This window comes from Nothoprocta perdicaria, unplaced genomic scaffold (genome assembly GCF_003342845.1).
Source record: "Nothoprocta perdicaria isolate Ctin4 unplaced genomic scaffold, notPer1 scaffold_180, whole genome shotgun sequence".
Classification (NCBI taxonomy): domain Eukaryota; kingdom Metazoa; phylum Chordata; class Aves; order Tinamiformes; family Tinamidae; genus Nothoprocta; species Nothoprocta perdicaria.
The window spans coordinates 1,281,354-1,297,914 of NW_020454983.1; the positions used below are offsets into that span (position 1 = coordinate 1,281,354).

Consider the following 16,561-nt stretch of genomic DNA (forward strand, 5'->3'; position numbering starts at 1 on the left):
GCATCTTAAAATTTCTTTTTATTTGCAGCAGTTGTTCTAAGGGAGTAACTGACACCTCTCCTTTACAGAAAAGAAGTTATTTTAGTATTCAGTGAACCCTTCTCTGCCCCTGAGCACTATATTGCAGTGCTCCCATTTGAATTCAAGTCAACCACAACCTGACTCTGAATGGATCACTTGGTTGCAACAGTTAAGTGTTTGACTTCTGTTGGRGGATACAGCTCCTTCTGGCCATCTCCCCTGTTTTTGCTGAGACAGAGCCCTAGAGCAGCAGGGCAGAACATAGAGCCTCAGTTGTCCAGGTGCTTGGGGTTCTTCTTGCCCATGCAGCCAAGCTGSAGTGCAGGATATCATGCACCAGGAGTGCTGGTATCATAGCACTTTGTTCATCACTAGACTAAATGACCTAGAGGGTACCTCTGTGCATATAGGATTCGTCAGAGTCAAGCTGGTGATGCTTCACAAGCATGTGGAATACAYACATGGCGGCCTTCAGAGAGCTCAAACACTCATGGCTTTGAACATGTCCTACGGTTATTCTTTAGTTAAATTGTGCACACACTGGAATCTTCTGTAGGAATGTGAATTTCTCATTACAAACCTAGTATGAGCATGTGTTAATGGTGTGAATGTAACTTAATGTGTTCCCTGAGACTTCAATTGTGCMTCAATTAATGTTGTCATTTTAATGACTATGTTGGACAGATGGTGTCTTCTTTCAATAACTGCACCCTAAAGTCTAATTTAATACTGAGGTTCTTAGTACTTCTGTCAAGGGTGTGAACGTTTGCAAATTGAGTTTTACTTACGCTAACTAGGATCATATTTTAGAAAAAAGATTTAGTAAAACAGGAAAAGCAATACTTTTGTATAACTGTCTGAGCACTTCTTTTGGCATCTCTAACTGGACAGTGAGTTAAATCCTAACAATCACTAAATGCCTGGCATGAATGCTCAGTTRGTTTGGGATGAATTTGGCCATCAGTTGGTTTTAACTGTTAGTCAGGGGCTCTTTTTTCCCAGGACTACTCCTCTGTGAAAGAGGTGAGGTAAGAAAAGAGGAATTGTCATTTCACTCAGCAACCCAAATRCAACTGGGCTGCTAAAAAGCTCCTTCATATTGTACAGAAACTCCTTAAGAGRTCGAGTTGGACCTGATTGGTGTGTTGGGTTTTGTACAGCGCTTGGCACTACAGCTGTGTTACACCATTTCCATTCTCCCTTGTCAATTCAATTCCAGCTGATTTTCTGTTCCAGAATCCATGTAGCTGTTTGTGTGAAGCAAAGACAATTCTGATTACTTTTCAGGCTGAGATTGCAGTGAAGCTGTTTGGAAGGGCCTGAGATGAGAAGGAGGAAGAGAAAGGATGATCTGTGAGGCAGCAGAGCAGATTTGACATGTGAGATAMAGGAATGCAAAAGATGTGGAAAATGACATAGGAAATCATTCTAAAACTGGGAAACTTATTGGTGCAAAATTACGGTGACGGTGTAGAAGAAGAACAGAGAGCTCAGTTCAAAAGTCCTAAGTTCAGTGCTTCAAAAGTAGAAGGCATAATCCTGCTAACGTATTTTGCTTCTAACATGATTTATGATGTGAAAAAAAGAGGAAAGATCCTGTGCAACAGGTAACAGTTAAAACTTAGGAACGCCAAAGGTCTAGTTGTCATCTATGTCAGTCAATTATCGGATGAGATGTATTATCTTAAAGAATTCCTCCCACACCAATAAGTCACAATTTTTTAACTAATAATTTAATAACTTTTGACTGATTGTGGCTTTCASTTTAGCTTACTTAAGAATTAATTATTCAAAATGATATCGTTTAAAAAATTATTATAAATAATATTGAACAAAATCTAGGATTTTATATAGGAATGTAYGGTAGATCCTGACATGTTTTCTCATTCCTTCCGAGTAATTTAAAATAATTACTAAATTAATTAAGTTTTAAGTTATTTAATTACTAAAGTAATTTAAAATAAGATATTTCATTTAGCCATATGACTTTTGGTCAAAAATAGTCAAGTTAAGTTCCATGGACACAGATGCCTCCATTTTGGTCTCACACTGAAATGTTTTCTATTAACCGTGATCCTAATCCTGACTTTGCTAGGGGTCTGTGGACAAAGTCTTCTTGCTGTTTTCTCGACAGTTTTGTTGTCCCAGCTCAGAGCTCTGTGTCCCCACGTTTCTCAGGCTGTGTTTTTTCAGCCTCACTCACACAGCAGCCCTGCACTTTCTCTTGCAAAGTTTGGACATGTTTGTGCCTGCTCATTCTTGTAGCAGGTGGCAGTTGTGGTCGTTGATGGTAGTGCTGCTCACAATGGATGTGTGTGCATCCAGAGCTCAATATTGGCTGTGTCAATGCTGGGTGAGATGTCTCCTCTCAGAGTGAAATTGATAGAGGTTCAGATCAGGACTTCTTACTTGTGGTTGCATCATGATGTCCAATGTTCAGTATTTAACTTCAAGCCTAAAACAATCAAGGGTTGAGTAGTACCAGTATGTTTTCAATCCCTTCAGTAGCTGAAATGTGACTTTGGTGTTCTTCTTCCTTGCCAGACCAAGTCCAAAACCAAATCATGATTATGAAAGACTGAAAATACAGTGTATGAAGGCCATGTCAGACCTGCAGTCTCTGCAGAATCAACATACTAAGACACTAAAAAGGTGTGAGGAAGCAGCGAAAGAGGCAGACTTTTATCAGTAAGTACCAATAAAGCTGTAAAAGGTAAGAGTTTTCTGTCATTTCTGTTAGATCATAAGGTATTAGAATGTGACAACTGGATTCCTTTTTTCAAAATCGCTTGTTGATGTAACTAGCAGCGCATTCTACTCATTTGAAAGGAGAATGGCTCAATTCAAAATGTAGGTAATACTGAGGTTAAAGATAGTTAAATCTATGCTGTAAAGTATGACTAGCATTTTTGATGGCGTTTGTCAAAAACTGCTAGTTTTTACATTGCACTTCGACCCACAACTCTTAAAACCTTTTAAACACAGACATCATTTTTTTGCACAGTAATTCTTAAGTTCTTCGTGCCAAACCTGCAGAAAGTATGAAAGGTTGCCAGCAGGTCAGGCTATCAAGTTGTGTTGCTTCCTCACAAAGAACTTTACTTATTTACTTGGTCTCATTTAAGAGTTCTGCCTCTGTATTCTTCTTCCTCTAAATCAATGGCTGCTTTTCTACTCATTCTTTTTTATTTTTTTTCTCTGTGCAAGATTGCTTCTTGCATGGTTTTTAACTGTTTGGTGAAATCTTGAGGACCGTACTCCTTACTAGTGCTTGCTGTGCAAAGCGTGTTGTAGCAGGATTTTTTGAAAGGTCAGTTGCCTGTGATTATCCAGTGCTAATGGCAGACTTCTGTATTCTTTGTCCCGAAAGATAGGCATTTAGCTCCTCTTATGTAGGAGATATGTACTCTCTGGTCATACTGGTTATTTTGTTATTTTCATGATAGTATAGAAGGATTTAACCTTATCTTAGGAAAAAGAAAACCTTGAGTTTTGAAAGACAAATGGATTGGTTGAAATACTCAAGTGTTCTAAGTATATAGGAGTATTCCACAGAGGCCCACAGCGGAGTCTTTCACGGTGCTGCACATAGGAAATTACAAGCTTTTTTGTTTACATTTGGTTGAGACCAAGATTATCTGCTCAGAAGAAAGTGCAGGGTATTTTAATCTGTTCAGAGGTAGTGTTGTTCTTTTAACTGTAACCATTCATTTACTGTTCTTTTTATTATAGCAACTCATTTACTGAGACTTGACTACTTCAAGTTCCTACTTAAAGCTTTAGGGAAGGGCACAGCTCAGTCTGTGGATTTAGATGCCCTCAATGTGACACCATGTTGAAATCCATGCATAATACTCTTTATTTCGTGATTAATTTGAGGGTTAATAAGAAGCTGGCACAATATACTTTAAAAATGGTTCTCCCCTGCCTCCCTTGGAGTAATTCTTAGCCCTACATGCTTAGAGGACAGGGGATTATTGCCTATCCGAACAATCTTGGATTTCTAATAAAATCTATATGAGAGATTAGTAACCTATGTGTACAGATTAGGTATACTTAATCTTACGAATGTAATTTGTCAAGGACTTAATTTTTAGCAGGCTGTTGTCCTAATTTTAAGCAAGATTTCTGTAAGCCCCTTGGGTCATTCTGCTGAGAAAATGSTGGTATTTCATTTCACCAAAAGGGAAGTGTATAAAGTGTATTTTAGCTAGTTTACCAGTTATTTTTAAAATATAAACTGATTCTATTCATGGTCTCTAGTTTTTCCTTTTTTTCTTTATTATGAACTTTAAACAGTTCATTAGCAGGTGTGAGAGTTGAATTTGAGTGAGGCTATTTCAACAGGAAGAGCTTTCCAGTGTGGTTGTTTTGTTTAATCCAGCAGGTAACACTTGATTAACTCTTGCTCCTTTTCAGCAGTGTGACTATCAGTTGTCTGAGTGCATTTCTTTTAACAGCTATATGTAATTAGTTTGGAATAACTTTTAATAGTACTTTTTTAACTTGTTAGACTGTAATCAACACAYGGTCTGTGTGTGTGGAGTTTTTTGTTTTTCTTTAGCAATAAAAAAAAAAAGAGGCTTTTTTCTGTTTTTAACTTGTAGTTAGGTTAGTTGTTGATCCAGACAAGGAGCACAAGGGGAAGGGGCGGTAATCTAATAGTAGAATTGCTGTTRTCTCGAGGATCTTACTGTGCTCATGTGATACTCATATCTGTGTATATCTGCTTGCTTTTTACATGGCTGTGGAATGGCACTGGAGGGATATTTCAGATTTTGCATAAAACCATTATCTTGGAATGCTGTGTAAGGACACCATGTAATGTCAGGTTTCAGTTGCAATTTCTTAGTTATATTCCTACTGTCATTTTCTGATGCTTAGAATACTTAAATTTGTAGAAATGTGTTCATGGGACATGTTTTCTTGGTAGTAAATTTTGGCGTCACGCAGGTTAGTACCTTGGCACGTGTTAGCCCTGGGCCGTTTGCCTCCCCGAGCATTTCTGTGTGTGTCTGTTTGCCACGCCAGCACATTGCACAGCCGCCTGCTGAGTGACCAGTCCCAGCTGAAGGAGGACATGGATACCCTGAAGAGGAAAAACACGCAGCTGGTGCGAGAACACAACCATCTCCAGCAGTCGTGTGAGGAAATGAAAAGGCTTCATGATGAGGATCAGAAAGAGATAACAGACCTACGTAGCCAGCAGCAACAGGTAAGCTACAGTTTGAGGTGCAAGCACTAGCATAAACGATGAGTTGTTCTTGAGAAATTCAAGGATGTTTTTTCCATATCTGGATTAAATCTTTTTTTTTTTTAATTGCCTTATTTAATTCTTTGTGAGTGACAGCTTTAAGACAAGAAGCACACATTTATCACCTAGAACATGTCCATGCATGTTTTGGTTAAATCAGTGAATACAGTCAAAGGGACAGCATTGCTGCCTTCTGTGTCTTGCTGATTCAAAAACACACACCTTAGGTTTTTAAGGGGAGAAAACCAGATCTTCGCTATGATTTGATCTTTTGCCTGCATCAGGAAGAAGGAAGGATACAGGATGCTCAGTAGTGTGAAGGAATTTTACTGCAGAAAAGGTTAAATAACAACTGTGCACATTAAGGCAATATGCAGCATGATTTTTTTTTAAGTGGGTAGGTATGTAGGTGTGAGTAAAAATCCAAGGTGATGCATGGAGTCCATGGCACCTTTAGATCTTAAGGAATTGGGTGGGACAGGAGTGCCTTTGAACAGGCAAGAGATCCAGGCCTTGTTCTTTAAAAGTGTCACAGAAAAAAAGGGACAGGTTTTTCTTCTAGTGACCCCTTAAAGCTTAGGAGAATGGTTGAACTTGGTTTGGTGGTTCAAGTTCACACCGTGCTTCAGTCAGAACAAAGGCATAGGCTGATCACGTTCATAAACTTGAAGCATGAAAAAGCAAGCTTTTGGGGACTGAAAGGAGTGGACATGTCAAAACTGTATGTKGCAGGCTGTCTCAACACCAAGGATTTTAAATTCATACAGACTAAGGAAATGTAGGCAAGAGCAATAATAAGGAGCAACCAGGGGTCAGGTGTGTGCCTCCTGTGCACAGAGGCGTGCTAGTTTAGTTGGAGCAATTACAGCAACATGGGGAATGGCCCAGCAGAACGTCTTGGGTAACTGTGTGTAGGCTGATTCACAAGGCAAACTTTCAAGTCAAACATGAGCCTTTGAAGCAAAGCCTATGCAAACAAAATTATTTACTAGGGCAGGAGGAACAAAGGTCAAAGCAGCCTCCGTGTGTTCAATGGTGGCTTAGGAATTTTCTTGGTGTGAGTGCAAGAAGATACTGAGGTTTGTATTTCTTCTTGATCCTGGCCTCGGAGATTTGGGTCTGGAGAGTTTTGCTATAAAATAGTTTAGTGACTTGGTTCATAGGTTTGTCTTCATGGGTTGTATTTCCATCATCTATCTGGAAGTTAATTAGGTCTATCTAGCAGTATGGAAGGAGGTTAAAAGATCATCCTAAGTATTTATTTAAAGAAACTTGATGTCTCATGTGAACTTCATGATTGCATTTTTATATAAAACTGTGTGCGTAATTCTTGGTGAGAAACTTGTATAACTCCTTTTCTCAGCCTGTCAAAGTRAATCATGTTGTCTTGAAGGGATGCCAAGAGCCTCGTCTTGTCTGTGTCACTTTTCATCCGAATTAGGCTAGCTCTGTTTTTGTTGATCCCTCCAACATGTTATTCCAGTGTTGGGCAGCAGTAAAAAGCAGCATTTGGGTAACCTTGGAGAGCAAAAGCTCCTGGTCAAGGTAGCTGTTGGGAGCGGGGTTGTGTAGCAGCTGAGAGCACAAGGGCTGCTGCTCCTGTGTGAGCTCCCTGGTTGCCGTGGCTGTCCCCTTTGGTCTGCCCGGCACTRTTTACTAGTGCTCAGATTGGGACTTTGGATGGGAGACTTTCCTTATTGCACCACTTCCTGATTAGGACATTTCTTTATTTTTAGCTCTATCATATCTCGTTAGCAGAGACTTGTTAACCTCCATGCAAATTCTGATGTTTTTTCCTTCTTTACCTTTGTTTAAATTTCTTAGCAAAAGATTTTAACAATATGGGCTTTCACCTTGGTTCTCAAATATTTATCMAACTAGTGTTCAGTGAGAAGGGGTTTTCAGGAGAAGAACACTTTTGAGGAGGTATAAAATGACGTATACTTACATTTGACATACACTTACATACTTAAGAAGTACAGAAGAGCAGCGTGTCCTTGAATAAGGATACATTTAACCACTTAGCTGAAATGGCCCRAAGCGGCATCGTAGTGTGAATGTGTCCTGCTCCGGGTGCAGGTCTTAGAACAGCTGGTGGTCTCCAAGTGGTGGCAGCTCCTTTTGGTCCGCAGTCACCAGGCTCTCCTGTGCTCACAACGAGATTTTTAGGCTGAATAAGAAGCTAAAGACGATGAGGAGCCAGTGAAACCTGAAACTACTGGTAATGTGAACGTGTTTGGCAGGGAAAATAATCTTCAGCTTCTTTTCACTTCGTGGGMTGTGTTGAACTTGTGCCATCACAACTTTGCCGTAGCTGGCACAAGGAAAACCCTCCTGGTAGTTGAAGTTGGTTTGATCTGTGGATGGCAGTTGCAATGCTTTTTSTTTCATTTTTCTGTGTTGCTCACATGTTTTGTTCTGTACGTTTTTCATCTTCCAACTTTCTCTTTTTTTCCCCGTTTGCTAGGGATGCAGCTGTGTCCAGCGTAAGAGCAATCGCTCTTGGTAGCRTAACGTTAAGACCATGTGCATTTCTGCACTGCTCTATATCAAACCTCTTGTTTTTTCCCACTGTTTCAAGTGCAAATTTCACTGAAAGAAAAGAAACTTAGAAAATGAGCACCCTTTGAAAAGGGGGGAGACCTCCCTTGAGGGGCACAGATTTTGGCCTCTGGAGAGGAGAAAACTGCATTTGTGTAAGTTCTCTAGAGATTTCTGTTGCCACTGCTGGTCACTCASCAGTCTTAGTTAAGCAATGTATTCTTACATCAATGGGTATTAGTTTGAAACTTAAGGTATGGCATAGAGTTTATTCATGCTTCACTGTGTTTTTCTTTTCCTGTTAATATTTTGCTTTAGCTTTTGAAACATGATCCTGTGCATGAAATATCTTACAGAATGTTCAAGTATATGCCYGTGTGTGTGTAATAACATGCAGCTTTTGGTCTCTCCGAATTGTTCACAGAGAATATAGACCGTCTGTCCTGAGTGCCACCTTGTGGTGGTTTCCCAAATTACTGATATCTTGGTCTTCAAATAACTAATACCTACAAAGAACTGTGAAGAAAATCTAGGTTTAGTAAACTGCTGGTAGCAAAATCAGCCTTAAAGGGATTTTCATCAACTTGTGCGCTTAAGATGTGATAAACCATTTTTTCCATTAACATTCTACAGATGAGTAGCAGTAAAGGGAATGAATAAAAACTTTGTTTAATAATACAGTTCTTGGCATTATGAGTTTTATTTGTTTGGAAGTGAGAATCTTTTGGATATGTATTTTATCATTGCATTGGCTTAGTACTGTTTGTTCAGCCTCAAAGGAAACCTGCATTTAAAGAGCAACCTAAGTGATTTGTCACCACACAGTAGCAAGTTTCCAGTGATTTTTGTACACCTTTGTGAGAGGTGAAAAGATGTGTATTCCTATTTTGACAACTGAGACTTATCAAAGGCTTTTTTGTTTTTTAAAGGTTATGAAGCAAAACGGGTCATCAGAGATATTAAATAAACTCTATGATACAGCAATGGACAAACTAGAGGGAGTGAAGAAGGACTATGAYGCATTAAGGAAGCGGTACAATGAGAAGATAGCAAGTCACAATACCGATCTTAGCCGACTAGAACAGGCTGAGGAGGAGAATAGACGACTTCAGAAGCAGATTGACATGCTAATGAAGCAGAGGGACACAGCAATACATTTCCAGCAGCAATATTCCTCTTCCCTCAGAAGGTATAATTGGGTTTTGGTACCTTTCAGATATGCTGTGAAGACAGCAACTGTTCTGTTATAGTTTATGTTCTCTGTGGTTGTATCACTAATATTTTCCCAGTTTTTATGTGTCTTTATCATGTATTATCTTAGTGTCATGGGTAAAAACGCTTTCTTTTATGTTAGATATTTTAGAAGAGGCTAGAAGGTGTGAGACAGATTGGTATAGGAGGCAATCTCTTTTCCTTGTGAAAGAGATTTTGGAAATAATTGGAAATCATTTGAGGAATTTAGCCACTACTTAGGTTGTGTGAGAAAGGGATATTCTGTCTTTTGAGCTATGTTTATTGTTAATTGTAGGCACAGGCTGAATATACACCCAAAGTTTTGTTAAGCCTCAGATGTAGTGTTCCAAACCAAGCATAGCGTTCCAAGCAATGAACTCCTCTATGGGCGAGGAGGAGCACAAAACCCACACACATGCATGTATGTATCTATAAATATACATGTGTTTTTGTTTCCTTACATATGTAGCCATGTATATTTTCCTGGAAAAAATATGTGGGAAAGCATGTTTTTTCCCAAAGGGTGTAAAACAAATGCAGCTGCTCTGCARCGTGCAACAAGCTGTTGTGGCCCTTGGATTGCAGCTTCGGAGCTAGTGCTGCAGGTGGGCATCCAAGTTTCTGGGATGGTTGTGCCTCGCTTGGCTGTGAAGCCCCTCATTGCATGGCTGCCACCAGCAGCTGAATCAGAGTTATTTCCTACTCCTACTCAGTCTCTCTGTGCTTCTGCTTGATGCTAGGCCTACGTAGTTACCAGTCAGGGGTAGGAGGAATGCTCATAGGCATGAGGAAAAGTGCCCGTGGGTGCGYTGGGAATGTTCTCATGGCTATACGTTAGGGATAATCATGTAGCTCTTGCAGCCAAAAGCAAATATTTACTTAAGCATTCATAGGTCTCTAGTATTTTTCAATACCGAAATAGATAATAATAAACACATTTAATACACAGGTAATAAATAATAAAGCATATAATAATAAAAAGGATAATAATAAACACATTTATAGTATGCATAAGCCTGAATTTAAAAAGTTCTCGGAGTGTAGTTATGTAACCTAAAAATGGTTCCTGACTGGGTTCCTGAAACTGGGAGGAAGTCTAACATGTGACAAGCCCTAGAGCTGTGCTCAAAGCATGACACTCGCAAGCCTGACACGTGTATTATGGCCTTTTCCTGCAGGCCCCCCTTCTTAATCTTCTTAAGAGGAATTATGATTTTATACTCTAAGCTTTATTTAAATTTGTCATCCATGGCAGGGGATTTGCATAATGTCCTGACACTTAAATTAGTCTTTTCAAGGTTAATAATTTATAACTGCTGTGAGCCCTCAAGTAGAAATAAAGGTTGTTAAGCAAGAGCTGTTGTGCAAGATGTTGGTTATGCTTCAGTATTCAACAAACATTGGTCTTAAGAATTTCAAGAGAAATATCCTTGTTCCCGTCAATCACAGATCTAATCATAGAGCCATAAATTTCTTTCTGAGCTCTTTTTAATGGTTTCCAGTTACAGCAGTTCAATCTGTATTATGTTTTATATGGTGTCTTGACAACTAAGCATGCATTAATATGGGTGATTACCGAGTCCTACCTTTTAAAACTGTTTCAGTTGTGTATATTTCTCAAAATTTAGTTTTCCGAACTTAAGATTTAATGAACCTGTAGCTTAAAGATGAAAAAGTGAAAAAATTAAACACTTTGCTTTCCTAAATGCCATGTTTTTTTCTTCATACACTATACTTTTTACTTGTTTCTTAATGGCTTTTTTGCCTTTTTTTGGCAGACATTGCCTTAAATATCTTTCCCTTTCCCTCTTCCACCATATCCCCTGCTCTGTTTCCTGAATAATTTGCAAATGAGGTTGAGTTCCTGCATGGCAGCAAGGTTGCATTTCTCAAGGTGTCTCCAAGATTTTGGGTATATACTTAGAGCTCTCCTGTAATATTTTCTTATTTTCATAGTCCCAGTTACATAAAGCAAAAATAAGTTTACAGTAGAAGCAATTTACTCAGAAGAATTGTAGTGAGTTTACTGTGTGTTCTCAGCATGCTGGATCAACCAGAAATCACCTGTAAGCTGTATGAAGTGCACCTGTGTGAGGGAGGAATGGAATATGCTAGAGGTTTAGGGGCATTGAATCATGACATACGTTTAGGTGCTCTAGCTAAAGTACATGTTGTTTCAATGTGTTACCTTTTAAAAATAGATATAGACAGTTTAAACTATTCTACAATTGAGTTTTATTGGGTGCCCTGTTGATGGAAATGAATAGGAATGTCTGCATTACCTGTTCTAGTTGCACTGGTTTGGCATTTATAGCCCCATTTTCTCCCCCTTCAGTAACCTGTCCAGTCTTTGTCTTTCGCCTGTGTTGTCATATTTGAGTTGTTCTTGGCTTTTTGTTCTAATTTCTAGATTTGTTTTCCTTTTTGCCTCRCATGTTAAAATGAGGGGAGAAGGAATGCCTTTTAAGATGCTTAAAACTCAACACAATAGATCAGGCTGAGGCCRTACTATTAAATGATGGCTGTATTTCTGTGTTCCTTATTCATTAATTTAATAGAAGTCTACTTTGAATAGCAAAATTTATTCTGAATTGTTGTTTTCTCAAGTAGACCTTCTTTTTTCTGCACGTTGACACTTCAGTCTGTTATCAATCAATTATATAATAATAATCTTYTTTTATTCTGCAGCACTTGGCATACAGTGTCTGAGATGTTCTCTGCAGCTGTATTGTGTACTGATGGATAGCTTTGATTGTCCAGCCAAATCCTTACTGTATGAAGAAGGAAAACGGAGAATAAGTATTTTGTTGACTTTTCCACTTGTTTTTAGGTTTGAGTCAGTCCAGCAGGAGCTAAGCAATGCCACAACCCAAAACAAAGAGCTGCAGAGAGAGATGGAGCGACTGCAGTCAGAGGTGACCAGGTTCAAAACGATGCAGCTGAAAGCAACCAAGGATGCAGAGAAGTACAAGGAAGAGCGGGACTCGGTTTTCAGCGAATATCGCCTCATAATGAGCGAGAGAGATCAAGTCATCAAAGAGGTAGATAAGCTTCAAACAGAGCTGGAGGTTGCAGAGTCCAAGCTGAAGAACACGTCCTCTGAGAAGCGAGTGGCCAGTGAAGAGATGGAAGCTTTGAGACAGGTACTAACTTTGTGTTCTGGTGGGGAAGGCAGCCAGTGCCTAACACTGCCTTGAGAATCAGATGCAAATAGGAAAATCCATGTAAAGCAGTCTCTGCTATCAAATATTACGCCTGTGTGTTTTAATAGGGTACCTGTCAGATTAAGTTTGTTCTTGCCTTTATGCTGCACATCATAAATCCTCCCTGARTTGAGTCAGTCCTTAATGCTTGTTCAGGTAGTGGCCTCTGCAAGAACATAGCTCTAAATATTCATTATTTTTAATTTTTAACCACCATGAGAACCACTATCCAGTATGACCTMAGTTACACGATAAAGTAAATTCTCAAGCATTTATGTAAAACCTGTGTTTATCTGAAGGTTTTACCTTASTTGTTTGCATTCTTTCTGCCTTTTTTGAGGTTAACAAAGATATTTTTAAGTTTTTCRCTACACCTGAGATGTGCTTTATAGAACATGTGTTAAGCCAGAACTTTGTATCCTTCAGCAATTTCTTCTTAACAAGTTTACATCCTGAGAGTCTACATCAAAACAGTATATATAATGCAGCTTGCTGCTCAGATTGATTTCAGCTGAATTCATCCACTTGAGTCTTTTGTTTGCAAATACTTATTTTAGTATGAAATAGATTAAGCAAATGTATTTCTTTGCATGTAAATCTCAGTTTACTTTTTTTGTAGCATTACAACTGAACAAAATAGCCTTCATGAATAATTATTAAGCTGGGGAGCTTTGTTTAAACTACATGACTGTTCAGGCACATAATGTGGTTTGACATATGGTGCTAGTATTTTTTTAAATCACTTCTGGCTTTAAAGATTCAAAGCTTTCAACCCTGCGTGCTTGCCAGCTAAGTGATTTAGTCTCTGCAATGAGTAAGGTTTTAATACATCTGTTTCAAACCTATTCTACTTGCATTTAAACCATTAAGTCACCAAGCTTGTGACTTTTACCATTGATTTTACTGGAATTAAGATGAGCTAATATGGAGGACCAAGTAAAATTAGAGTTTAGTTTTTAATTTAAATGYTAGCAGAGGTAACATTTTGGTTACTAGGCTTATGGTTTTATTAGCAAGTTTCCAAGTAACAGCTGCAGGATGGAAATTTCCTTTTTTTCAAGTGTGCAGTGTAACTTTTCAGCAAGGATTTGGACCACAGTGTTGCAGACYTGGGATTTTAAGGAGCCGCTTAGTGCAAAATAGAAAGTTATTTTGAATGATGCAGAGGCAGACAGTGTTAATAAACATGGCTTTCATGTTGGTACAGTCCATTATCAACTCCAATGGCAAGAGAAACCCTCTATCTAGACAAAGATGATCTGCTGGTACTTCACTAATTGAGAACAGCTCTTCAAACCAAAGCACTGTTGTATTTTGAAACAGTRTTTATTCTAATGGCCATAAAACAGCACCTTGTTTGTGTCATGCCATATTTTGGTGCAGATGTCAAAAGACAGGAATAGCGTTTTACTTGGACTGCCAAAGGCAAAGACTGTGCATACTCAGWTAGTTGTGTTGAAAATGATGAAATGTGCTGCARTCTTGTAACAATACCTGTTTTTTTCTCCATCTTTTCCATCATTCTCAAGCATTCTCCATCATCTTCAAGTGTTTTAAGTTTTTTCATGTAATGGATTGCTGAAAGTTTTCTCTCTGCCTTGATATAGTGACGTTTTGTCTTCTCCTRCATCTTGGATTTAATGCCGTGGTTTAAGTTTTGTGTACATTCATTTGAATGCACTTTATATGCAAACTGTAGTCCWGCCACACAAAACATTCCTTTTCATACTGAAACGTGTTCTCATCGATGAACTAGCAATCTCTTTGCTAATATAACTAAAAGCTTCAGTCTTTTTAAAAAGCACTCAAATATCTTGAGTGCTCTAGTAATCGGGACACACTGTTATATTTAAAATTCACAAAGTGAATCATTAATTCTCGTACTTACTTCCAGCAGAAAATTCTGTTTAATACAGGCACACAACAGTAATACTAGCCCTAATTAGATGTCATAACTCAGGAAGCATGATGTTAGTATACCAAAATGCAGTTGTCTTTCATGCTCTAAATGCTCATTTTTATTCCTTGCAGACTGCAGAGTAAAGTAGGAGTTGGCTTTTGACAAGATGTCTTTTACACATTTGGATCTTTTCCTGCTTTTCAGATGATGGTTGTCTTTAGCAATCTTTTCCAAATCCAAACATCAAGAGTTAGAGTTGTCTGTACATAGGAGGACCTTTTTGTAGTGTTTGGCTGRATAAGATTTAGGTGGTTGGACCACCATCCAGAGTCCTGGCCTGAAATTTAGCRTGTTAATGCCTTATTTCTTAGAGGAGAGTATTAAAATACATTTTACCACCAGTCCTAAACAATTGTGTAAAATAACTCTATTCCATGTCCATCAGGGAATGCACAAATCACATATGTAATGCACATGATGCAAGAATGTACAAACTGTAAACCCAGTTCATTAGGCTCCCATTATACAGAACATCAGTGGTAAACTCTGCAGGTTCTTAAGGTGTCACATGTACTCAGTAAGATGAGCTTTTTCCTTCTGTACCTAACATAATGCCAAAAATGGATTTTGTCTTAGGAGCTAAACTCAGCTCTAGTGGAACGGGATCGAGCCATTTGTGAGAGGAATGAGTTGCTGGAAAAATATTGTCATGAAGTGAAGGACAAAGCTGAGGCTCAGAAGGAACTTGATCAAGCTTGCAAGGATATCGAGACGGTGAAGGAAGAAAGAGATGTTGCCAGGAAAGAGAGAACAGAAGCCATCATCCAGAGAGACCATCTACTACGGGAATATTACCAAGCTCGTCAGGTATTGCGAGTTTCTTAAAGGTCTTTACATCCTTAGCCTCATTTTTTTCTCATAAGGCGAGTTAGAGGTCTGGTTGAATGTTGAGGTCAGAATAGAAACCTGGTGTCAATGGGTCCCAGTTAGAGGTAAGAACCTTTTTAAGTGTGCTTATCCTGACAGTACAAATACTTTTTATTGTTAAACATACATTCATATCTTAAAAACATGCATTCAAACCTCATGTTTAGTAAACTTTGAAGTCATTTTGAGGTTTATGTAATTGAAGCCAACCACACTTTTTCAGGATCTTTGTGATGGGCTGTACTCTTGTTTGGTGCACGTCATACTGTATTGCCTGTATATCTGTGTTGCTGTCATCTGTTTTGTTCAAAACAGAGAATGTCGAGTTAATTTGAGAACAGACATATTTATTATCTAAGTTCAGAATTGTTTAACCAAAAGTTTTTTGGAAGTTTTGGAGTTTTTGTAATTCTGGCTCTGCTTTAGAAATTAGGAACTTGGAGTCACCCATCTGCCTTGTAAACATATGCATCTCTGTCCCATGTTATGTATTCTAGTGCAAGAAATCTGTACTGTGACTACTTGCAATAGAATATCTTTAAATGTATTTTTATTGTTTTTCTCCTGTCTGCTAAGCAGAACAGGATATAAGCATGCTGTCTAAAATAAAGTATGCTGATATTATTTACAAGTGAGAGTTGTTATTCATGTAGGTTGTGCTCCCACAACTTTACTTTGAGTGAGACGTTACAGCAGAGCATTTTGTTTGTTTGTTGCTTTGTTATCCATGTTGCTGTTTTAGTTTTCTTGAGCAAGTGGAAATTTTAATGGAAAAAAATGAGAGTTTTGTACTTCAGGTAGTAAACATATTGCAAAGGCTAATGTGCATACGTGAAAATTCTATTTAAAAGAGTTGCCTATTTATTTATTTATTTTTAACTCCCAGATACAAGATTCTGCTACCCTAGACATAGAAAGAGCAAACAAAGAAATTGAAATGCTTCGGAAGCAATATGAGGCCATGTCCCAAGAACTGAAGGAAGCCGTCCAGGAAGCAGAAGTAGCCAAGTGCAGGAGAGACTGGGCCTTTCAAGAGCGGGATAAGATTGTTGCAGAAAGAGAGAGTATACGGTAAGCAAACTGTAGATGCTCTGTGTATATTCATGTGTGCACACTTGTGCATTTAATGTAATCATAGAATGGGATGGATTTTGCTAGCACTTCTTTCAATCTGTTGCAACTTCTGAATTGGTTAAATCACATAGTGTGTATATGCTGAATACACAGGGTATATGTATTGGTTTTTAATGCTGAGGAAATGTTCTAAAACATTGGTTATTTTGTGTTTTCATCCACACGACGTGCCTCTGAAAAATACTACTTAAGAGCCTTCCAGCTTGATAAGAACAATTTATGCCTTCTTATTAGGTGCGATGTGCTTAGTTCTAATTTAGTCATAGTCCTGAAAATAGCTCATATCTGTGTGTGGACCTTGACATAAAATATCCAGCATATTTGCTGTTGAATRAAAGGAAGGTACAA

The 16,561-nt window shown here is 38.4% G+C and overlaps 1 protein-coding gene across 1 annotated transcript in view; it reads left to right on the forward strand.

The window, feature by feature from the left end:
- Nucleotides 1-16,561, forward strand: part of DLG5 (discs large MAGUK scaffold protein 5) — a 57,171-nt gene that overhangs the window by 13,079 nt on the left and 27,531 nt on the right. The window contains exons 3-8 of the mRNA XM_026036581.1: nt 2,566-2,709; nt 5,053-5,236; nt 8,746-9,005; nt 11,880-12,192; nt 14,789-15,019; nt 15,966-16,150. Of these exons, the coding sequence (XP_025892366.1) occupies nt 2,566-2,709; nt 5,053-5,236; nt 8,746-9,005; nt 11,880-12,192; nt 14,789-15,019; nt 15,966-16,150 (1,317 nt within the window). The remainder of the gene's footprint in view (nt 1-2,565; nt 2,710-5,052; nt 5,237-8,745; nt 9,006-11,879; nt 12,193-14,788; nt 15,020-15,965; nt 16,151-16,561) is intronic.